This window comes from Lissotriton helveticus, chromosome 1_2, assembly GCF_964261635.1.
Source record: "Lissotriton helveticus chromosome 1_2, aLisHel1.1, whole genome shotgun sequence".
Lineage (NCBI taxonomy): Eukaryota > Metazoa > Chordata > Amphibia > Caudata > Salamandridae > Lissotriton > Lissotriton helveticus.
The window spans coordinates 375,607,062-375,631,712 of NC_136058.1; the positions used below are offsets into that span (position 1 = coordinate 375,607,062).

The following is a 24,651-nucleotide window of genomic DNA, read 5'->3' on the forward strand; positions in this document are numbered from 1 at the left end:
GGCTTGTGGTCCCTGTGCCGACGAACTACCTAAAAAGACTTGTGATTCTGGTTGCTCCAGATCCACACCAGCTCCCCTGAAAAGGAGCCCCGACTCTGACCTTCCTGGTCCGAGTGAGAAGCAATCTTCCGATCCTGCGTGGATTGCTCTTACCAAGGCTTGTTTGCTCCAAACTTGAAGCCGACTGCACCGACGGTGAGAGCCTGTGTGGGACAGATCGTGACCTGCTCCTGGACGTCGCAGATGCCCCAGAGCCCACGTGACAGCGGAGAGAAGCTCCTCGACGACCACCTGATTGCGCCCGACATTGCCTGGTTCCGTCCTGGTTCCACCCTGGTCACTGCTGAGTGACCCAGACTCTGTCCCCTCTGCTTTCAGGTACTCTACAACTTGAGTCCACCCTTGGACTCCACCGGACACTTCGTCTTCACCCTGCCTGCAGCCCTTTCAGCTTCAAGCACCAAGAGCCTGCGTGTCAAAACCCGACGCCACTTCGACCCTGTGCACCCACTTCCTGTGGGTGAGGTAACTTTGCTCCGCCGGTGTTCCCACACTGGTGCACACCTCTAGGGTCTGTGTGTTAAGTTTTGTTCCTCTAGGTTCAGCGGAAGTGTCCTTAAACTTTAACTCTTTGACTTTTACGCACCATTGGTTAACATTGGTGCATGCGTGCGCTTTCCGCACATCTCCCGAATCCCGAGGGCCATTCCCGACTTCAGCATTGCTTGTCCTGACTGCTCCCAGCGATTCCCTAGGCCCTAGGCCTAACCACTGCTCGAGTGGCCTTTCTTATACCACTTGTTTAGTATATGGTTTGAGTGGCCACCCGCCCTCATCCATAATTGTGCAACTTGTATGTTTAAACAGTGCTTTTGATTTAACGCTTGTGCCCCTTTATTCATAAAGAATACTGGGGATTGTTTTTAGTAATAAACACATATATTTTTATAATATATACTTGTGTGGTGTCCTTTCATTTGGTATTACAGGATTGTATGTGGTAAAACAGCTCGCTTAACACGACCTCTTAAGTTAAGCCTTTAGGCTGCTTAGTCCATGCTACCCCTAGGATAGCTTGTCTAATAAGGTTGACTTACAACCAGACACCATAAGGGGATTGTTTGGTCAGGTAGTAGGTGGTTCCAGAATTGGAAACATCCCCTACCAGGCCAACTTCTCACATTGGTGAGCAGCGGTGCGGATTTGAGCTTGCTGTTGTTTTACCATTGCAATCTTTATATCAAATTGAAAGATCACATCAAGTACCTCTAGGTACATATAAAATCAAAAGCTTAGCATATTAAGTTCTACTGAACTTAGTAGTTGTAGGTTGAAGGGAGTAGCACACCCCTGACTACAACTCACTAGCAAGGTCCAGTAGGAAAACACTTAGTGTAGGTAAGTGCACCACTTACACCTCACTAGTAACCATGTCTGACACAGGAAAGGCCTCAGGGTCTAGTCCTGTGACAGTTGACCCTACCCAGGCAACTTTTGGATATGACAAACTAACCCGCAGAGACTTGATTGCCTTGTGCAAAGCAAGAGGGTTAAAAAGGGGCAGAAGCCCCACCTGCCTAATCCTGGTAGAAATCCTAGAACAGGATGACTTAGAGAAGGCAAAAGCAGCTTCCCTAGATACAGGAACTGGAGGGAACCCCCCTGCAGTTGATCCCCTTGAAGAGGAGGATGATGATGACTTGGATGAGGACTCAGATGTTGAGGACTTAGGAGTACAGGATCAGGGTAGCCAGGTTCCAGTTGGTAGGCTTAGCCAGGCCAACTTGGACCTACTGGGGACTGGAGAGGGCCAGCACCTCCCCAGAACCCAACATATGATTCCCCCAGGCAACAGAAGAGTGAGATCTCCCTCAGGGGACTCTCATCTTTCTAGTGCCTCCAGAGAATCACAGAGAGGCATGAATGCTTCTCAAAAGTTAGAGCATAGGGCCAGAATGAGGGCTGTCAAACTCCAGATAGAGAGGGAGGAGGTAGCCTTGGCTCAAGCTAGACTTGCCTTGGCAAGAGAGCAGAAATTAAGTGGCTTAGATGTCACTGGTGGCAGCAATTTTCCAAGAGAAAAAGACAGGGCCTATGATAATAGAAACCTGACCAAAATTGTGCCCCCCTTTAAAGAAGGGGATGACATCCACAAATGGATGACTGCTCTTGAGAGAGCCTGCATGGTACAGCAGGTTCCTGAGAATCAGTGGGCTGCAATTTTGTGGTACTCCTTTTCTGAGAAAGGGAGGGACAGGCTCCTCACAGTTAGACCTGAGGATGCCAAAAACTACTCTGTTTTGAAGAGTGCTCTCATTGAAGGGTATGGCCTAACCACTGAGCAATACAGGTTGTTGTTCAGAGACACCCAGAAAGCACAGACTCAAGACTGGACTGATTTTGTGGAGTGTGCCACTAAGGCTTTGGAGGGTTGGTTACAGGGAAGTAAAGTTTCTGACTATACAGGATTGTACAATCTTATGATGAGAGAACAGATCCTTAATAACTGTACAAACCAGCTGTTGCATCAATACCTTATTGACTCTGATCTGACCTCTCCCCAAGAATTGGGAAAGAAGGCAGACAAATGGGTCAGAACAAGGATTAAGCAGAAACCCCAGAACCAAGGTGGTGACCAGAAGAAAACAGACCAGAAGGGTGGTAATCAGAATCAGAAAGATAAAGAAAAAGACCAGAAGTCTTCAGGCCCCCAAACTAATAGTAAGGAGGGTGGTTCCCAAACTGGTAACAAGAAGAAGAAGAACAAAGGTCCAAAGACACCTTGGTGCAATACCTGCAAATCAGTTTCACACTGGGGCAGTGAGTGCACCAAGGCAAATCCAGTTCCCACCACTACAGCTCCTAAAGCAACTGCAACCCCAAGTACAGTAAGCAGTGGTGGAACACAGTCCAAGGGTGTAGCTGGGTTGACCCTGGGTATTGAAGTAGGATCTGGCCTAGTCAGAGTCCCTACACAGGCAGTTCTCCTGTATGATGTGGACATTGAGTTGCCCACTGCAGTAAGCCCCACTAACCTGGGCAAATACAGGCAGACTCCCTTAATAAATGAGAAACTGGCTCAAGCTTACAGGGACACATGTGCTAGTGTCACCATGGTGACCCCTGGCTTTGTGGACCCTGGACAGATTGTACTAGGAGAGAGCTACCTAGTAACCAATGCAAGCAACTCCACTACCTCCCATAGTGTGGCAGTTGTGAACTTCTCCTGGGGAGGGGTTGATGGCCTAAAGAAAGTTGTGGTGAGTGCAGACCTACCAGTAGACTGTCTGTTAGGCAATGACCTTGAAAGCTCAGCATGGTCAGAAGTGGAGTACAGGACTCATGCAGAAATGCTAGGGATTTCAGAGCATGTCCTTGCCATGACAAGGGCTCAGGCTAAGAAGTGCCTTCCTGAACCAGTGGTGGATCTTGAGACAATAGACCAGCCACAGCCCAAGAGAAGGAGCAAGAGAGGAAAGGCCTCGCCTTCCACCTTGCCCCAGGTTGAGGATCAGGTTTCAGAGGAAACTGATTCTGCAGTCCAAGAGGAGACTGTCTCTGAGGAGCTTGAACCTGACCAGGTTGAGTTTCTGGGGACAGGGGGACCCTCAAGGGCAGACCTGAGGCAGGCTCAATTAGATTGCCCTTCCCTTGAACCCCTCAGACAGCAGGCTGCTGCTGAGGCTGCTGGGGATGCCCAAGGTACCCATACTGTGTATTGGGATGAGGGACTCCTTTACTCAGAGGCTAGAGCCCCCAAGCCTGGCATGACCAGGAGGTTGGTGATACCTCTGCAGTTTAGGGGATTCCTCCTTACCTTGGCCCGTGATATTCCCCTTGCAGGACACTTAGGCCAGAACAAGACGTGGGACAGGCTTGTTCCACACTTTCACTGGCCTCACATGTCAGAGGATGTCAAGGAGTTTTGTCGCTCCTGTGTCACTTGCCAAGCCAGTGGTAAGTCAGGTGGCACAACAAAGGCCCCCCTAATACCACTACCTGTGGTGGGGGTCCCCTTTGAGAGAGTTGGAATTGATATTGTGGGTCCAATGGACCCCCAAACAGCATCTGGGAACAGATTCATACTGGTGGTAGTGGATCATGCCACCAGGTACCCAGAGGCTATTCCCCTAAGGACCACCACAGCACCTGTGGTGGCAAAAGCCCTCATTGCAGTTTTCTCAAGAGTGGGCTTTCCTAAGGAGGTACTATCCGATAGAGGGACAAATTTTATGTCCAGCTATCTAAAAGCAATGTGGAAGGAATGTGGAGTAAACTATAAGTTTACCACCCCATATCATCCACAATGCAATGGGCTTGTGGAGAGATTTAACAAGACCCTTAAAGGCATGATAAAAGGATTACCAGAGAAGCTCAGGCGGAAATGGGACATTCTTTTACCCTGCCTGCTCTTTGCTTACAGAGAGGTCCCACAGAAGGGGGTTGGCTACAGCCCTTTTGAACTTTTGTTTGGCCACCCTGTGAGAGGTCCATTGTGTTTGGTGAAGGAAGGATGGGAGTTACCTCTCAAAAAGCCCAAACTAGACATAGTGGACTATGTACTTGGTCTCCGCTCCAGGATGGCTGAGTACATGGAAAGAGCATCCAAAAACCTGGAGGCCAGCCAAGAATTGCAGAAAGCTTGGCATGACCAAAAGGCTGTGCTGGTAGAGTTCCAACCAGGACAGAAGGTATGGGTACTGGAGCCAGTGGCTCCAGCAGCACTCCAAGACAAGTGGAGTGGACCCTATCCTATTATTGAGAAGAAAGGGGAAGTCACCTACTTGGTAGACTTTGGAACACCCAGGAGCCCTCACAGGGTAATCCATGTGAATCGCTTGAAAGCATTTGTAGACAGGGAGGACATGAGCTTGCTCATGGCCACAGATGGGGAACAGGAGGAAGAGAGTGACCCTCTCCCAGACCTGCTTTCTCAGAACCCTGATGATGGTTCAGTTGATGGAGTAGCCTTGGCAGGCAGCCTCACTGACCAGCAACAGAGGGACTGCAGACAAGTTTTGCAGGCTCACAGGCAAATGTTTTCACTCACACCCAGCCAAACTGACTGGTGTACCCATGTTGTGGACACTGGTGACAGTCTGCCTGTCAAGAATAAGATCTACAGGCAACCTGATCATGTCAGGGATTGCATCAAGGCTGAGGTGCAAAAGATGTTGGAGCTTGGAGTGATTGAGCCATCAGAGAGCCCATGGGCCAGCCCAGTAGTCCTGGTGCCAAAACCTCATACCCAAGATGGTAAGAGAGAAATGAGGTTTTGCGTGGATTACAGGGGTCTCAATGCTGTCACTAGGACAGATGCTCACCCCATTCCAAGAGCAGATGAGCTCATTGACAGATTGGCTTCTGCCAAGTTTCTGAGCACATTTGATCTGACAGCTGGCTACTGGCAAATCAGACTAGCTGAGGAGTCAAAAGCCAAAACAGCATTCTCTACCCCTAGTGGACATTATCAGTTTGTGGTAATGCCCTTTGGTTTGAAGAATGCACCTGCCACTTTCCAAAGGTTGGTGAACCAAGTCCTTACTGGGTTGGATGACTTTTGTGCAGCTTATCTGGATGATATTGCTGTCTTTAGCTCCACCTGGGAGGATCACCTGATCCACCTGAAGAAAGTTTTGGAGGCCCTGCAAAAGGCAGGCCTAACTATCAAGGCCACAAAGTGCCAGATAGGGCAGAGTAAGGTTGTATACCTGGGCCACCTAGTAGGTGGAGGCCAGGTTCAGCCACTGGAAAGCAAAATCCAGGCCATACAGGACTGGGCTCCTCCAGTTACCCAGACACAAGTCAGAGCCTTCTTGGGCCTGACTGGGTATTACAGAAAGTTTGTGAAAAACTATGGGTCTATAGTGACACCATTAAATGACTTGACATCCAAGAAGATGCCAAAAAAGGTTCAGTGGCCAGTTAGCTGTCAGAAGGCATTTGAAGACCTGAAGAAGGCCATGTGCTCTGCACCTATCCTAAAGAGTCCTGACTACTCCAAACAGTTCATTGTTCAGACAGATGCTTCTGAGTTGGGGGTGGGAGCTGTACTCTCACAACTTAATCAAGATGGTCAAGACCAGCCAATTGCTTTCATTAGCAGGAGGCTAACCCCAAGAGAAAAACGTTGGTCAGCCATTGAGAGGGAGGCCTTTGCTGTGGTTTGGGCATTAAAGAAGTTGAGGTCCTACTTGTTTGGAACTCACTTCCTGGTGCAGACAGACCATAAGCCCCTCTTATGGCTTAATCAGATGAAGGGTGAAAATCCCAAACTGCTCAGGTGGTCCATTTCCCTACAGGGGATGGACTTTACAGTGGAGCACCGCCCAGGGACTGACCATGGTAATGCAGATGGTCTCTCCAGGTACTTCCACTTAGAACATGAAGACTTATCTGGTCAAGGTTAGTTTAATGTCCCTGCGTTTGGGGGGGGGTTGTGTAGGAGAGTAGGGTCTGCTATCCTATGGTCACCCCAAATTTTTGCTTTTTGCTTCACTGGTTTTCGACTACTGAGGCTGTGGGCCTGCTGATCAGACCCCCAGCCTGCTGTTCTCTCACTAAATTAATGACACATGTGCTATAGGCACATACCAATTGGAAATGGACTCCTTGTCAGCCCCTGTAGAATGCACTATAGGTGCACAGGGCACAGGAGCCACTAAGGCCTACCAGGGGCTGCAGCATAACTTTTGCCACCCCTGGCTGGTTCTTAAATTGACACAACTGGCTGATCCCTCAGCTGGGGTAAGGTGGTGTACACACCCCTTGCTTAGACATAGTATACCTATGTCTAAACCTATATCTGGACACATGTAAACCTGTGAGCCACTCCTATAGTCAGGCCTCACCAATCCTGGAGGCTGGGTGCATGGTTTTATGTGAGATGGAGCTCTAGCATGAGCTGAGCCTGTCTGCAGCCGTCGGGAACAAATCCCTAAGCTGTTTCAGGATAAGGCCATACCATATACTATTAAGTGCCTTATAATCCTCGCGGTTATTTAGCAACTTTGGTTTGGCTTTATCAAAACATGTCGTGTAAGGTGTCATACGCTTTGGAATACCATCCCCTCGCCAGTTCTGGCGACGGGGATGGCATTCCACCCCTCTAGAGGGGTAAGGCATGTTACTTCACTTTAATGCGGTTGATTTCTCCAAAGGCCTTAAGATCCACAAAATGGATGCCTCTGCCACAGACAAATGTCTGGACCCCTGGAGCTGACCGAAACCCAGTCAAGGGGGTCCTGGACAAAGGGTTTCCTGTCACAGGAGGGTGTCACCGCCCTCCAGACAGGAGATAGTGTATTGTAGCAGGGAGGTTTGAAAGAAACCAGACACTGCCTGGGGCGCACAAGGCTGCCCCTTGCATAATCCGGCCAAACCGGTTCTGGGGCACTCCAGCCCTCGTGCCAGGGCGGCCTGGATCAAAGGAAGGGGGTGTATCCACCCACTTCCTGGGTCCCACCCATAGGAGGGGACCTAGCAGGTAGTCACGCCCACCAGATTCGAATAAGAGTGGGAGCAGTGCCAATGCACATCAGATTTCCTGGAAGAAACATTTGAAACGATATTCTGGACCCTTCGCCCTCCATCTCAACGTGGAAGCCCGAAGAATCTCCCTTGTGGTCAAGGAGTGACCACCCTGCAGCAGCAGGCACCATCCAGCCCTCGACGTCTACTTAGTTGCAGTTCCCGCCGGAACTCGAGCGACTGAGATCGACGAGATTAAGCCTGCCCAGCTTCTAACAGCCCGATCCACAGTCCCTGCAAAGCTGAGACCCGTGGAGGCAACCGGAAGCGTGGGGCACGCCATCTTGAAGTGACCACGAGACGCTGACCGTGCAGCCCACGAGTGACCCTCGAAGCTGTGCACCGGGGTTTGAGAAGCCCCCACCCTGAGCTACTCCTGAGCCGAAGTTCAGCCCTCCACACTCGACGAGTGCTGCGTGGGGCCCTTTGGCACAATTTGGCTCAACGCGTTGGCCCGGTCACTTGCCAGCTGGCTTGTGGTCCCTGTGCCGACGAACTACCTAAAAAGACTTGTGATTCTGGTTGCTCCAGATCCACACCAGCTCCCCTGAAAAGGAGCCCCGACTCTGACCTTCCTGGTCCGAGTGAGAAGCAATCTTCCGATCCTGCGTGGATTGCTCTTACCAAGGCTTGTTTGCTCCAAACTTGAAGCCGACTGCACCGACGGTGAGAGCCTGCGTGGGACAGATCGTGACCTGCTCCTGGACGTCGCAGATGCCCCAGAGCCCACGTGACAGCGGAGAGAAGCTCCTCGACGACCACCTGATTGCGCCCGACATTGCCTGGTTCCGTCCTGGTTCCACCCTGGTCACTGCTGAGTGACCCAGACTCTGTCCCCTCTGCTTTCAGGTACTCTACAACTTGAGTCCACCCTTGGACTCCACCGGACACTTCGTCTTCACCCTGCCTGCAGCCCTTTCAGCTTCAAGCACCAAGAGCCTGCGTGTCAAAACCCGACGCCACTTCGACCCTGTGCACCCACTTCCTGTGGGTGAGGTAACTTTGCTCCGCCGGTGTTCCCACACTGGTGCACACCTCTAGGGTCTGTGTGTTAAGTTTTGTTCCTCTAGGTTCAGCGGAAGTGTCCTTAAACTTTAACTCTTTGACTTTTACGCACCATTGGTTAACATTGGTGCATGCGTGCGCTTTCCGCACATCTCCCGAATCCCGAGGGCCATTCCCGACTTCAGCATTGCTTGTCCTGACTGCTCCCAGCGATTCCCTAGGCCCTAGGCCTAACCACTGCTCGAGTGGCCTTTCTTATACCACTTGTTTAGTATATGGTTTGAGTGGCCACCCGCCCTCATCCATAATTGTGCAACTTGTATGTTTAAACAGTGCTTTTGATTTAACGCTTGTGCCCCTTTATTCATAAAGAATACTGGGGATTGTTTTTAGTAATAAACACATATATTTTTATAATATATACTTGTGTGGTGTCCTTTCATTTGGTATTACAGGATTGTATGTGGTAAAACAGCTCGCTTAACACGACCTCTTAAGTTAAGCCTTTAGGCTGCTTAGTCCATGCTACCCCTAGGATAGCTTGTCTAATAAGGTTGACTTACAACCAGACACCATAAGGGGATTGTTTGGTCAGGTAGTAGGTGGTTCCAGAATTGGAAACATCCCCTACCAGGCCAACTTCTCACACCCCGGCACAATATTTGGGAATGCTGCCACTATCTGACTTGGGGGCCGGTGGCACTCCACGCTCCTGCCTCCCAGCCAGTCAACTGCGTCCTCTGCCCCAGGGCGCTCCACCCGGAGCCAAGCAGTCTTTTACTCGTGCGTCTTGAAGAGCGACATTGCGTGCAATGCCACAGGTCGGCCAGTCGTGTTTTTATTCATGCATCACTGCCAGGCCAAGTGTGCGTTCAGATCACACTCTCCCCTTCCCGGCTTCGTATCGTCTGTGAAGCCGGTCACGGGCCACTCGCAAGGTATCCGCACCTCAGGGCAGCGTGGGCGTGTATTGAGGTTGCTCAGGGGGAGAACCCTCGTCCGGTATGGCTCGTCGCTGCTGGAGGACAAAAACTACCTTCGGCGTGTTTCGCCGTCGCCAGCGTCCCTTTCCGGCCCAGTCGCCCGTCTCACGGCCACTTCCGGTCGGGCTGTGGTGTTGCGGCAGGTTGGTGCTTGCACACGCGGCAGGACCCTCTCCGGACCGTAGGAGCTCCACCAGTTATCTGCGCTCGATTTTGACCGGGGAAGCGTCAGCCGGCGTCGCTTAATTTCCTCACTCAGAATCCGCGTCTGATGGTACACTAGAGGCGGATTAGCAGTCGGATCAATGTCAAAGGAGCCGCCTCGGTGTCAGAGCACTCTCTCTACGCAGCCATCGCGGTCGGCTCGTAGCCACGCCCCCCGAGGCGCTTCTCTTTGCTGCTAGGGGGTTCTTTGTTTGCTCCATCTCTTCTGCTGGAGGTCCTTGCAGGTAGTTCCTTAGGTCCCCTGGACAGTCGAAAAACATTGTCTTCCATTTGTCTGTTACTTTAAACCGGGCCGGTGCGACGAAACTGAAAGCGGCGCCTCTTTTACGCAGGGCTTCTCTGAGGGCCAGAAATCCTTTTCTTAGCTCTACTGTTGGCTTTGAGTAGTCTTGGGTTAGGACGATTTTGCTCCCTTCCCACGTAAGGTTTTGATGTTTCCTGGCGTAGGCGAAGATAGCGTCTTTTTGGTTTGATCTGAGCGGGTTGCATATTATTGCCCTTGGCCCCTTGCCTGTTGTTGGTTTCCCTGTTGGAACTCTGGAGGCCTTTTGCACTTCGAAGCCTCTCTCAAAAGTGATGCCTGTGAGCAGGGGGATCATCTCCTCTAGCATGGCTGCACATGAACCTGCTTTGTCTTCGGTCCCTTCTGGTACGCCCAGGATTCTAACGTTACCTCTTCTTGCCCTGTCGTCCTTTTCTGCTAGCTGCTTCTGTATGTTTTTAGTGGCTTTCTGCAGCTCCGCTATGGCTTTGGTGTTTTCGTTTGTGTCATCCTCCACTGAGCCTATTCGTCTCTCCGCTGCCTCCATTCTTATGTTTGTGCTGTGGAGGTCTGCTCTTATGGCCGCCAGCTCGAGCTGCATGTTCTCCACTTTGAGTTGTGTCTCCTTCGCCACTGCATTGCCTTCATTTATTTTCTTTAGGATGGTCTCAAGGGTGACTGCTTCGCCTCTGTTCTTAAGTGGGGATGCTTGGTTGTCTATTTTGGTTTTTTTTTGGTCGCCCATCGTCTTCCCTTCGTTGCCTGCCATTGACCCGATGCCCCTTCTGGATAGAATGTTGTCTAGCCGCCCTTCTGCTTGGACCACTTTAGGTATGTTTGTAGCTTTTGCCGCCAGTGTGTGAGTGCTTTGGATTCTATATCTGCTGGGCTCTCTGATGTGCCTCGTTCTGGTCTTTGCCTTTGGCCCTGCCAGCGTGTGTTCTGTCTGGTTCGTGCGTGGCTAATCGGCCGCCTGGCCTTTGCTCTGCTGGCCTGTATGTTTTTAGTGGCTTTCTGCAGCTCCGCTATGGCTTTGGTGTGGAGTAGTGTGGCTCACTGGTTAGAGGCGGCAGGCCTGAGAGCAGAAGTCAGCCTGGGACCAGGGTTCAATTCCCGACGCGGCAGGGTCGTGGACCTTGGTCAGCAGACTCGATAATTCTCGCTTCGGTGCTTACTCTAATCAGGGGTTCCACTCAGCAACTCTGGGCATTAGCTTGCCTAATCTCCACAACGGCCCCACCAATTCCGGGTATGCCTGGCTCCACCTTGGGGACTCCCAGCAAGGGACCATCCCACAGGGAAAGCCAGGACGGGTTCCCCAGAATTATACAGCGCCGGGACGCCCCGTTGCTGGGGCAGCTGTGCGCTTTACAAGTATACTACATTTACATTTACATTTTGTGTCTGTGTGTCTTGTGTCCCCCTCTCGCCGGCGCGATTCTGGCGGTCTGGTTGTATGGAGGGATTATGTGGCTGTCTTGGTTAGCCTCAGCTGGTATGTTGCGTTGCCCTTTTCTGACGTGCGGAGTCTGGTCTCTTGCCTAGGGGAGGTTACTTGCGATCCTGTGTCTCCTGCTGGTGTTTAGCCCCTTAGTTCTACTTCTCCCCTCCTGTTTTTTTGCGGCGTTTGTGTGTTCACACGGCCCCTTGCTCAAAAGGGGGGGTGGAGTTGCCCTCCGGTGGACTGGTGGTTTGGTGGACTGCGGCTCTCTGTGGGCTTCACCTCTTTCGGACAAGAGATGTCTGTATGGCCTTTTTGCTTCCTTAACTGTCCTTCCACCCCACCTATGCGCGCCTCTCTCCTGCTCGGAGGCTGCCGGGTTTGCACTGTCGGGCGTCTTCCCGCGTCGCTTGATCTTCGTTTGGGCTGGGGCCCGTGTGCTCCTCTATGTTGGTCTCAGTGGCCGGCTGTAGTAACACACCGCTTCGCTCCGTAGTGCTCAGGGGGTAGAGCCCCTCCCTCGCCCCTCTTCGCCGTTTCCCTCCTGCCTCTTGTCCGGATCTGGGGGCTCGGGACCGCTCCGCTGGCCTCGGTGTTTACCTCTCTGCCTGGTAGTTCTTCCGGTTGCTCCGCCCTTCCGCTTCGGGTCCGTCACTTCCTGTTTCCAGCGGTAAAGACTTCCGGTAATGGCGCTTTCACCAGCCGCGACTTCCGGCCCGCTTACTTTGTTTGGCGATGATGCCTCTCGGTAGGCTTGAAATCGAGCGGTCTCTCCCTCGTCGCTCGCCCCTGTCTCCGCTCGCTGTGCAAGGATGTGCCGCTTGCCTGCTTCAGCGCTTCCTGCCTGGGTATTTGGGTCGTTCGTTATTCGATGTCCTTTTTGTTTCCAGTGCCTTCAAAACACCAGGTACCGGGAACCGAGAGGTGTGGCGCCCTTTAGCTCGCTTCTCTGTCCGGCGCCGTTCTCACAGGGGCTGCCAATGTCTCAGGACGCCATTTTGTCTCCCAGTCGCCTCCGCCCTGTGGTGGATGGTAGGGCTGATATCTCCGTGTTATCGCCGTTCACCTCTCTTGCGCGTTCTGTTTCCTTATTGCCCTGGGTTTCCCCCGTCCGTTCCTGTGCTTTGTTGCTGTGTTCGGCTCGTTTTGGCTTGTTTGGCGGGTTGTTTAGCCTCAGGGTTGCGGAGCCGACGGAATCAGACGACTGTCCTCATTGCCGTTCAAGCTCCCACTTTTAATACACCGATCTTATAACCTTATAACCTTTCCAAGGATTAAGAAAAGGGGAAAAAGAATAGGGGTGGCACATCCAAGTAATTGACAATTGATCGGTCCATGCGGTTTACTTAATCAGTGAGGGAGCATCCTTAGTCTCAATTAGAAAAAAAACAGGATTTTTTTTTTAAATCGAGACCTTTCACATGTTGAGGTTTTACGACAAGTGGCACTGACTGCTAATGAACGAAGTATATATTAATAATCGGTGCTTGATTTCCTTCGGTAAATACGAACTCCGTTGCTTCGAAAATGAATCACTGTAGTTGTTACATTACTAATGAGCATACTTTCTGTTTACGAGGTAAAAGTTTACCTTTTTGCACTTTTTTCGCAAGCATGCATGTATTGACCGTTTTCGACCCAGAGGCTGGGAAAGTAGTTGGCTTCCACCCAAAGTACTTTTTACACACTGTAGAAAATTACATTGCAGGACACTTGAGAGTTTGAGGTGGGAAAAAAAATCTTATTTAAGCCGCCCTGGCTCTTGTGATGAAGCTATCTAACAAGGTATTGTAGGGCGAATTGATAGCGACTAATGGAATCTGAAATCCCGTACCTCCGAATCTATTTTAGTAAATATGTGAACACAGAAGTATTACGTTATAAACTCTGTTTGTTTTTGAAGTGTTAAATTACAATTTTCAAAGCAACGGAGTCTGCATTTATCAGTACACTTAAGAGCTGTTCTGCAGGTTACCAATCAGTATGCCGTTTTCTTTTATATCAGGTCACTGGCTGATAGATTCAGAGCTTGCGATGTTCAGTTACTGGTTTGTGTTAAAGCAATCAGGGCTAACATAAAAAGATGTACATACTTATTGCAGATGTACAGAAAAGTCCAGAAGGCATTTGGAGACAGCCCAGTGTGCACGTGAATAGTAGAAAGGTGTTAAGTCTGTTAGTAGTGATTTCAGTTGGAAATGTTTGTCAGTACAAAACTGAAATGTAACATTTATTGTGCAACTACGTTTCTCCAAAATTTAAAAAGGAGAAAGTGTGCTCAAGCTGGCGTTTGAACCCAACTATTGACAATGTAAAAAAGCGCGCGCGCCTCCCGCTGAAAGTTAAAAAAATAAAGGCGTGCAGGCCGCAGCAGTAGGGACATCAGAGAGGGAGAGAGAAGTGGAGGAGTGCACCTGCGAGTGGTGCGCGCGCGCTAGCAGTCTGCTCATTTTCAAGCACTGCGCTTGTGCTTGTGTCACGCCCCTGCTCGCTCCCACAATGTGGATGCCGCCACAAGGCCAAGTGTATGCTTGAAAATGACCAGAGCGTCGGCTAAAGGTCCTCCTATGCAGCGCATGCGCACTGCGTAGGCGAGACCTAAAAAAACAAGCATTGGCATAGCCAATAGGTCTTGCCTTTGGGACCTTATACGTGTTAGCTTGGTGTGGGTCCCGTGCTCTCCATGCCACTGGAGTCAAGCTATCTTGGCTGATGAGCAGTTAAACTCCAAAACCGGTCCTAGGATGCTCGGTTCCAGTCCAGGGAGGAACTGCCTGGCAGTTCGGGCTGGACTTTTCCACTTGGGCACAGGGTCAAGACTGATTTGCATATGGCTGGGTTCAAACTGGAATGGCATGGTGAACAAAAAAACGATGGATTTAGGCCCAGAGTGAACTGAAACCAAACCCTGGCTAGTCAACCACAGATGTAACCACTTGGTACTTCATGTAGTGACAACTGATGCTCGTCACTGGTAACACTTATGTTAAATGACATTTGTGTAGCCAAACTGTAAATTTACTGGTCAGTGCCTCACAGGTCAGAGACCTTGTCTCCAGAAGGTCTCAACATTGTAAATGTACACCAAAAAGCAGATCCCAGCCTTAACACTGTACCTACATAAACATGTATTTAAGCAGTATTTTTCCGCATGTCAGCCCGTGATGCATTTTCTACAGTGAATGAACCGTGGCGACTAATTGCCTTAATTTGATGCCTCAGCCATCATACTGTGCCATGTTAGGACATTCAGCGTCCGTGCATGTAACATCTACAAGACGATTGTAGAGAAGGTGCATGTAACCTGTTGTTCCTGGACGGTGTTATGTTCGTGGCTGGTCTAGCTTGCTTCTGCCCAATTGACTTGATGAGTACAAATATCTCAGAATGTTTTCTCAAGCGGTATACCTGGACCTTGCAAAAGTTTACTCGCCAAAGGCATGGCTCAGCATTAGGATAAACTGATCCAACAGCCTTTTTACACCAGACTTTTGTATCTTACTAAACTTATATATACAATATACTTAATTATAGAGGCTTTCAGCCAGCTGTCGTCATCCATTAGTCTTACGCAAACAAATGATGGACGGAATGCTGAATAAATCAAACATTCACCCCCAGACAGGAGATCTGGGTTTAATCCATCGTTATTTTGCTCATCAAGCCACCCCAGTTCAGACATGGCCATATGCAAATCAGTCTCGACCCTGTGCCTCATGGGAACAGTCCAGACCGAACTGCCAAGCCATGTCTTTCCTGGACCGGAATCAAGCATCCTAGGACCGGTTTCTGGCTATCAGCCATCTTCAGCCAGGATAGCTTGACTCCAGTGGCGTAGTGAGCAAGGGACCCACGTCTGGGCATACCCTTCCCACATAGGGTGAACAGCAAAACACACAAGATGATGGACGGAATGTTGCACAATGGCAAAACATTCACCCCCAGTCACTGATCTGGGTTTAATCCATCGTTATTTTGCTCACCAAGCCACCCCATCTCTGCAAATGCGACCCATGCAAACTAAATTGTTAGATGTGTTGCTGTTTGTGCTCTCTCTAGCCCAGCAAGAATGTGTTGTCCTTCTCAAGCTTTCTACTTTTATCTTATCAACCATTGTTGTTTAAATCACCTGTTGTGATACCTTTTTTTAAAGGGTTGATCCGCATGTTTCCACCCAAGGCAATTGTGATGCCACAAAGGGATGTCAGCTTGGTTCTCATACAGCTGATGTGTTCCCTGTTTCAAGCCAGAGCATAGCTGTCCTCTACATATTTTGAGTCTGAAAACAGTTTTACTCATAGCGATAACATTAGCTCATCATGTGATTCAGTTGCAGCACTAAATGTGCAGCAACTGAACACCACCTTTTTTTCAGACAAACTGGGGCTTTGGACTAGAGCTACATTTATGCTCAAAGCTATGACTCCTTTTACCACCAATGTTCTTTGCTCCTTCTCATCCCTCAAAAGAGGACGAAAGACAAAGTTCTTTGGATCCCAAAAGAGCCTTGAGGTTTTGCATCAATCGAACCAAGGACCATCTGAGGTCAGTCAGTCCTTTGTGGGGTTCACAGGGGTTAAGAAGGGCAAGGCAGCGCAGAAAAGTAAAGTTGCAATGGCTAAGGGCTTGAGGACTCATTCCCCCAGGGCCAAGGTTGGTACCAGGTTTCAGGTTTTTAAGTCTTTATTTCGATTTTTAACAAATCATAAAAGACACATTAAAATACAAAAAAAAGAAAACTGTTCAGAGATATAAAAAATAAACAACCATCGAAAAGCAAGCACAAAAAGGCATTTAAAACAAATAGATAGAAAAAGAAAAAAAAAATTAAATGTCAATTAATGAAGAACCTGAATAATTTTTGAAACAATAAAATATATTAAGAAGAGACCTTACAATTCGTATTCATTATCAATGGGCCCTTTCTTGGCCGAATTACAAGGAATGCAGATGGAAAAGCTAATTATAATCACAGAGCGTTTAACTCATACATAATCAGACAGGTTACGAGCCATTTTAATCGGCCTGGGAACGATGGCATGTTTTTTTTTGCCTTAGGAGCCAAGCCCAACCCAGATACTTTGCCAGACTCACGACAAAAAGTTCGGAGGTATTGGTCCTAAGCACCCAAATTGCTTCCATCGATGTTTTGAAAGGTAAATTTTGGAACAGGGGTTTTAACCATTTTTTCCGGGGTGCAGCATATCTAGGGCAAGCAAAAAGAAAATGTCCCACAGATTCAATATGACCTGGACAACATGTACAGTTAGACGATGACCCTGCAGACCATTTGTTTGAGAAAGGGTTCAGAGGCAAAGAACCCACTCTAAACTGATGGTACAGCTTTTTGTCTAGCGATCTAGTTATTATGTCCCAGTAGGGCTCACGCGATAGGTCAAGTTTGAATGTTAGGAACCTGTCTGTAAGGCTATTTTTATTAGAGAGTAAAACTCTTTGTAGGCGAATCGTGGCCCAGTACAGGGATTTAAACTCATCTTTAGAGGGGAAAACGTTGGATTGAGGGGATGACCAAAGGTGTTCTAAGCCCATTTCAATAAGAATAGTTTTGACAGCAGAGAGCCATGGGATTTTCCCCGAACCAGTGATAGACCTAACTTCGGCAAGTTCTCTTGCAAATAGAGATAGATCTGGGGACGTCCATATTCGTCTCCACAGAGCCACCAGCCTAAATCTAGCCATCTCGTTGATCGGAAGGGAACCAAGATCCAAGCAGAGGGGGATCGAAGGGGTCGACTGTGGGAGGCCTACTAAGTTACAAAGGAATCTACATTGGGTTTTAAACAAGTTAAGTAAGTCCATATGGCCCCAAAGATCCGCGCCATATAAAATGGCGGTAGAGATTTTAACATCGTAGATCTTGAGGGCCGGGAGGACCCGCTTTGTAGTTGATTCCTTTTGCTCTTTGATAAGGCAGCCAGTCAGCCTTGCAAGTTTGAGATGTTGAATGTTAATTTGATCCTTCCATCTCAAACGGCTATCAAGGGTTACCCCTAAGTAGGTCATGGTATCGACCTGCTCGACGTTTACTCCATTCAACCTCACGGAACTCCGAACTGGATAATTTTTAGTAAAAACCATGAACTTCGTTTTCTCCACGTTTACCACCAAGTTGTTGATGGCACAGTACTCCTCAAAGCGTTCCAGAGCCCGCTGGAGTCCGCTACGTGTTTTTGAGAGAATTAAAGTGTCATCTGCGAAGATGAGAAGTGGAAATCTCATCCCAGCCAGCATTGGGGCATCAGTGGGGGTGTCCATGAAGAATTTGACAACTTGATCAATAAAAAGGAGGAAGAGTGTGGGGGCCAGGACACACCCCTGGCGGACACCTCGAGTTACGGGAAATGTCTCCGTCACTTGTCCCTGGCCACCCCACCTTACCCTAGCGTAGTTGTCCTCATGGAGTCTAACGATGAGGTCTAGCAGTTCTGATGGGCACCCCAAGTTTTTCAGCACACCCCACAGTTTATCCCTTGGCACCAGATCGAAGGCGGACTTCAGATCAATGAAAGCAGCAAAGATGGTACCGCCGCCGAGCCAAACCACCTTCCAATAGATCAGGCAGAGTCTAAACACCTGATCTATGGTGCTCATTCCTGATCTGAAGCCCGCCTGCATAGGAGAAAGGATGCCCTCTGCTTCAATCCATCCCTGGACCCGTCCCAAGACCATACGTGCTATTATCTTTTGAATCGAATCGATCAAACTGATAGGGCGGTAATTTCCTGGGATGGATTTATCGCCCTTTTTGTAGATCGGGACTATTTCAGCTCCCTTCCACGATTTCGGGACTGTGGCTCCATAGGCTAGGGTGTTGGCTATCATAGATATATACGGGAGCCAAAAGGCGGGGTTAGATTTAAATAAATCCACCGGGATCAGATCCATGCCAGGAGCTTTCCCTCGGAGAGTCAAGGCCAGGGCCAGCTCGGCCTCAGCAATTGTGAAGGTTCATTTTCCCCCATGGGGGGTCATCGAAAGTGTATTGCCCGAAGGATTCATGGCTTCGGGGTCATCGGCTCTGAATTGGGCAGAGTAAAATGATACCCAATCCTCAAGGGGCACATTATTTCCCGGGGTAGAAGAGTCCGAGTTTTTCCCCCATTTAACTAAGTCCCAAAACCTTTTTTGGTCGTTTGAGGAAGATGCCTCCAGGAGATCTGACCAGAACTTATCTTCCCACTCCCGCTTAGCTTCTCTAAGAGTTTTCCTGTAAATGAGCCTTGCAGCCTTCACTGCGACCATGTCCCGTGATTTGATGGCTGAAATGAGAGCTGTATGTGCCTCCCTACATTTCCTATTGTACCATTTCTGGGGCAAGGGATTTGTTTTAGTAGGAGCGTTTCGGCACGGGAGGGAGAGAAGGGATTTTAACTGATCAAAGCATTTAGTATGTAATCCCATCACATTATTAGCCAAACCAGAATCCGCCCCCAACAAGTCAATTTGCGACATTTCATTAAACGCACTTTTTGCCACAGTATTAATATTGTCCCATAGACTCTTATCCTCCATGACTCGGGACCATTTCAATCTCCTCCCATCGTTAGTAAGTTGGGCATCCCCTGTGTAAGTGGCGGTGGACTCCTCCTGTCTCTTTAGACCTGGTATCTTTAATGACAATGACAGCGGGTTGTGGTCACTTTCCGGGCGCTGTAGTACTGCCATGTCGATTAATAACTGCCAATGTTCTGTATTCAACAAGATGTAGTCTATGCGGCTCTGCCTCTGCCCGTTGTCAAAAGTACAATTTGCTTTAATGTCCGAAGTAGAGCGGCCATTACATGCACGAAAGCCCTTTTGTAGGCAGAATGCCATCCAAGACACTGTCGCCTCTGTTGCTTTTGCCCTCTTTGCCACTTTTAAGTCGGGGATGCCCCAAACAGAGTCCTCAGCCATGCTCCAAGTGTCTTCCATATCAAACAGTGGTTCTATGGTGCAATTTAAGTCACCAGCAAGGATAGTGACATTTCCGCTGTCCATTTCCGAAATTATATGGTCGATAATGTTCGACAAGGGCGGACTTCGACCACCCGGCAGACCTCTAGCATAGATATTAAGAATGTTCACATTATGCTGATTCCCTTTACTTAGTTTAATTAGGAGGAGATCCGGATGCTCAGCAGGGAGTTCAGTTGGATAAAAACCCAGAGACTGTTTCACCCAGATCGTCAGGCCACCTGAAGCCCGCCCTTTGCCCCCTTTAATTGCAGGTTTAAAAAAGTTAATGGAACCCAACTTGAAGACAGGCTCAGTTGCCCAAGTTTCCTGCAGCAGAATGATGTCATAGTTGTCCACAAAGTTCGACCAATCAGTAGAGGCAAGGCGGGCCTTAATACCCGCTATGTTCCAGGACAAGATTTTCAAATTGTCATTCAAGTGGACCATGGAGGGAGGTTGCAAGAGTAAGGGCTGTGTAACTCCCTGTGGACGCCCTTTATCATCTTTAACCTTTAAGTGCCTAACATGGTCTATTGGAACTATGGAGTTATCCTTAATCGGGATCTCTTGAACAACCATATTGGGTGGTGGATTAAGTAGCAAAGAAACTGGACCCCCACTGTACTCAATAGGCTCTAGGGCTGCTACTTTAACATGGAAAGGCTCACTAGGTGGATCATTGAGTCAATCAATAGCCTCAAGGCCAGAAAGGGGACCAAAGTGATTAAAAAGAAAGGGACGCTGACAGTCGAGTGGGGTTAATGCCAGAGGGTGTCTTACGGCTGGGGCCTGGCGAAATAAGGGGTAGGGTTGGGGTGGTATTTGCCTACGTGGGTAAAAATACGATAAGGATAAGGTTTGTACATCCCCCTGTCTTGCAAACCTCGGTTCTCGTCGGATGGCATCTACCACCCACATATCTTTGAACGAGATTAAAATACAATCTCCCTCCAAGTCTTTGGTCCCATGTCCCACCCAATCTACTCTCCTCACGAATAATATCTCCGTAGGAGTGGAGGGAGGTAGGGGGCGGTTTTTATTTAGCCAGAAAATGACTTTGTTACGAAGGTCCCCATAAGACTCCCTGGTACCTGGTTTTAGCGGTACTACACCTGTCAGGACAATCGTGTGTTGAGCAGCTTCAGGTGGTAAATCAACACAAGGAGTAGTTGGTCTTTTGCGTCCCCCCTCCCTATAGTTGGTGAGGGCAGTGCGTTGGTCTCTTTGCGTGCTAGGGGGGGCAGAGTTTGGGGTAGGTTGTGGGAGAGGTCCCATAGTTTGACACCCACCAGTATTTTGTTTATCCACTATTTTTGAATATGGCTTTGGTACCTGGACCAAGGGTGCTAGTGCCTGGTTTAGAAGGTGTAATGTTAGATTTTTCACCCCCTTTAAACGAGGTAGTATTCGGCCCTGAGGTTTTATTAGGAAGTGGTTTACCTCTTGCCATATTGTTGTTACCAGGGGCCTTAGTAGCTGTTAGTGTTTTGCTGGCACCCATGTGATTTGTGCCAATTAATGTTTGTAGCATCGCATGGTTTGAATTAATCAAAACACCATACTATCAATTTTTGAGGTCGTGAGCCTTGTCCGCTCCAGGACAGGTAGAAGTAAAGTTTTAAACATGGCCTCCATTTTTGCTAACAAGACTTCGTCACTATTAAGGCACATGGGGCAGGTACTTGAAGAGCCCAAGGCCGAGAGGGAAGGGCATAGCATATTGGTAAATAGAGAGGGGATTAGAGGGTCTGGGGGAAGCTCAGACCCCTGTCTCTTATCGTCTTGGGCTTCATATACTTTAGGAATTTTGAAATCTCTCTCCCCCGACAATCTAGAGTCCAACTTTCTCTTTTTAATGTTGGGACCAGGATTTGGTACAGGGTGGTTGGAGGTTTCAGCAGGATTAGAGTTGTTAGAATGGTTAAGGGGGAGGTATCCAGAAAGCTGACTAGGATCAGGCCCCCCACTAATCAAAGAGTCATTATCATCATCCCCCTGGCTGCATTGGAAAGCTTCTATACTGTGCCTTTTTTCCTTCAGGATATCAGCTGATGGGCTCGCTCTTATGCTTTCTAGGTGGACGATTACGTCCGTAGAGGTAGTATGGACGCAGTTAAAGGCAGCATGTGGGGCAGAGGGCACAGGAGAGATGGAATTAGCTAAGGTCCCCAATGACGATCGCTTGCCACTGATGAGATCTATTGAGAGTCTTTTCTCTACCATGGCGATTTCCTTCTCCAGGATTCCAGTAGCCCGTGAAATAAAAGCATCAATGGGGCCGGATACGACTCCCTTGGTAGTGTGGATTTGCACAGATCGTTCTTTGCCTGACCGTAGCGGCATTGCAGTAGATACAGATGGCAGAGTTTTACAATAATGTCAGGCTGTATTAGCAACACCAAGGAACAGAAGATTTTAGTGCGGAATCCGCCGCCTACCTTATGGCCTTCCGATCGACCAGGGGGGGTGGGCCTAGGCCGGACTCTGCCGTACTCGAACGGCCTCAAACGGCCCGCTCTTTGCCCGGTCTTCGCCCCGGTCGCTCCCGCGCGCTCCCGCGCAGCGGCGGCCCCGCCCAGTTATGTAAGATGTTGACAGGGCAGGGGGCGTGTCCGGCAGGGAGAGCGGCCACAGGTGATCCGCGCAGGGACTCCTGGTCAACGGAGTCCCTGCTAGGCTGCTCGCAGCCCTGCCGGTGCGGGAGGGGTCAATTGGTCTTCTCCTCTACTCCCTCGGGTGCTCCTGGCGCAGCGGGACCCGCGGAGCGGGTCCGGCAAGTTACAGCGTCTTTCCCCTCAACTCGGGAACAGGCGGTGAGTTGGCTCCTCGGACAGCACACAAACAACAAGGTTGGTACCACTTTGTTGGCACATGGAGTGCCTGTCTTGGACATCTGTCAGGCTGCAACATGGGTATCAGGTCACACGTTCATAAAGCGCTACGAGAGGAGCCTTGCAGCACTTTGCCTATTTTACTGGAATTTTAGGTTTCAGCCATTCCACAGACCCCCCACCTTGGATAGTACTACTTTATATCTGTTTATAGGGTTAAGATATCTGCGGTTAGGAGAACAATTTACTAACCCTCCATATTGCTCTTTCTGGGATTACTCTATCTAACCAAAGATTCCTCACTGACCCAATCACCTTCCTGTTCTGTGGAATGGACTCCTTTCCCTACCTAAAAAGTCCCAATTTTTGCTTGTTCCTAGACCCCTCCATTAGACATCATTCACTCTGCTGCTCATGAAATAAAGGTAGCATGTCTCTGGGGTGGAAAGAAAGCCTGCTACCAAAAGTTTGTTAGCAGACTTATAATGTTACAACTAAATGGAAGTGTATTACTCTACCCTTTTCCCGAGCAGCAGGCCTAAAATATATGGCAACCTTTGCAGACTTATTTAGCCAGTGTTGCTGCTACCCACATGAAGAGTATAGGCACATGCTTAAAGACTAAGCTGTATCAATAGCAAAACTTTGTAGCTCAGCATGGATGGCACAGCACTAATCCTATGCTTAAAACCCTTGCTAGAAAACAGACATTTGAGGTAAGCGGATTCAGAGTGTCTGGTGTTGTAGAGTGTTCCATATAAAGGAGCTGCTCTCCACTAAGGAACTACCCAGGGTTCCCTGCTCCTATACGCATATGTATATATTCACATTTATTTTGTTTTTATATATTTATTCCTTGTGGTTCACATCTTACTTGACACTACAGCCTTCCCAGCGATCACATTTCTTCCAGCACGCGTTCATCTAGGGATTTTTGCAATAATATAAACATATTTTAGGAAACACTTGACAAATTTTGATAGCATGGTACTAAATTACACTTGTTTGCATTTGATATATGTTGTGTGTTACTCTGAGGCACTTTTGTACCTCTGATTTTTACATATTTTTCTTCTTCAGATTTGAAAAGGAAGCGAAAATGTTCCGAGGCATCCATCAAAGGTATGGTATTTTCTTGTAATACTTTAAGGAAATCATCTCAATTGTTAAATTATGTGTTTCATGTCCTTATCGTTGGCTGCTTCTGACTCCTAAACTATATTGCCAAAAGGAAATTACATCAGATCAGGCCGGTAAGGACGTTTGACTGATGTGTTCTGGCATCATGAAGGTTTTTGTGGCACTGACAGGGAGATTACAGCAACCTTTTCTGAAGGGACAACGGGTAAGTGGCTGAGTGACCATGCCCACCTCCTGAAGGAAGGGGGACTATTCTTGTGCCATTTGCACACTGCAAGACATTTTGGAGCATTCATGTGTCCGTTGTCCCCAGGCAAAGCTTGGACACACTCCCAACACTCAGACATGGCGGGATTGCCATCTGATGCCTCCTTCATTAGTATGTTTCTTTTTCTCAACAGAACCAACACTGCTTCCTTATGTTTACAGAGTTCACCTTCACATAAAACCCACTTTGGGTGAGAAGCCAAATTTAGGCAATTAGTAAGTCAGTAGGTTACTCAGTAGGGGTCAATCAGTCCTGTTAAGAAAATTGAGAACAGGTCAGAGAAATAATGAGGTGATCTGTGTCCAGAACGGGACATTATTAATTAATCTCAATAAAAACAGAGAGGCCACACTACTTCAAGAGACAGGGTTCCATGTACAACTAAGTATGTCAACAATAAAAATCTCTTGGAGAAATCAATACATTCAAGTCTACCGCACTCCACTTTCAAAATGAAACACTCCTCAACACCAATCTTTAAAGGAACTCAAAAGGCAATTATTGGAAATCAGTTTAATATCAAATTCATTTAGAAAACAATTGTACACTAACATAAAGTTCATATGTTTAAAAACAATCTTAAAAATGCAATAATCAGAAGTATTGCACAAATATCACAAGTGCGCTATATCAAGAGAGACAACAAAACAAGACGTACACAGTTGTCTTTAAAAATATGTTAATTTGAAGGCATCAAAAAGACAATTTATAATGTCTAAGCATTTTTCAACATGTAACTCATCGTTTCTCAAGCTTAACAAAAAAAGGGGAGGCGTTATCACGTTTTGGTGGATTGACAGACTAGAACTACATTCAGGACAACAACAAATATTATATCCCTCTAAGTGAATATGCAGTGTTTGCCTATTATTTATTATGATGAGATGCACTGAAGACCGATTAAAGCTGGTCATTGCAGATCAATCCTTAAGTCCTAATGTAAGACTTTATAATCTGTTGCTCCCCTATATATTAGGAATATGTGGTCGTGTGTACGAATACTACTA

The 24,651-nt window shown here is 48.3% G+C and overlaps 1 protein-coding gene across 4 annotated transcripts in view; it reads left to right on the forward strand.

Annotated features, from left to right (window-relative positions):
- Window positions 1-24,651, forward strand: part of LOC144805937 (NACHT, LRR and PYD domains-containing protein 3-like) — a 509,894-nt gene that overhangs the window by 226,446 nt on the left and 258,797 nt on the right. For all 4 annotated transcript variants that reach the window (XM_078672409.1, XM_078672405.1, XM_078672421.1 and 1 more), the window contains one exon: window positions 23,317-23,358. In XM_078672409.1, the coding sequence (XP_078528535.1) occupies window positions 23,317-23,358 (42 nt within the window). The remainder of the gene's footprint in view (window positions 1-23,316; window positions 23,359-24,651) is intronic.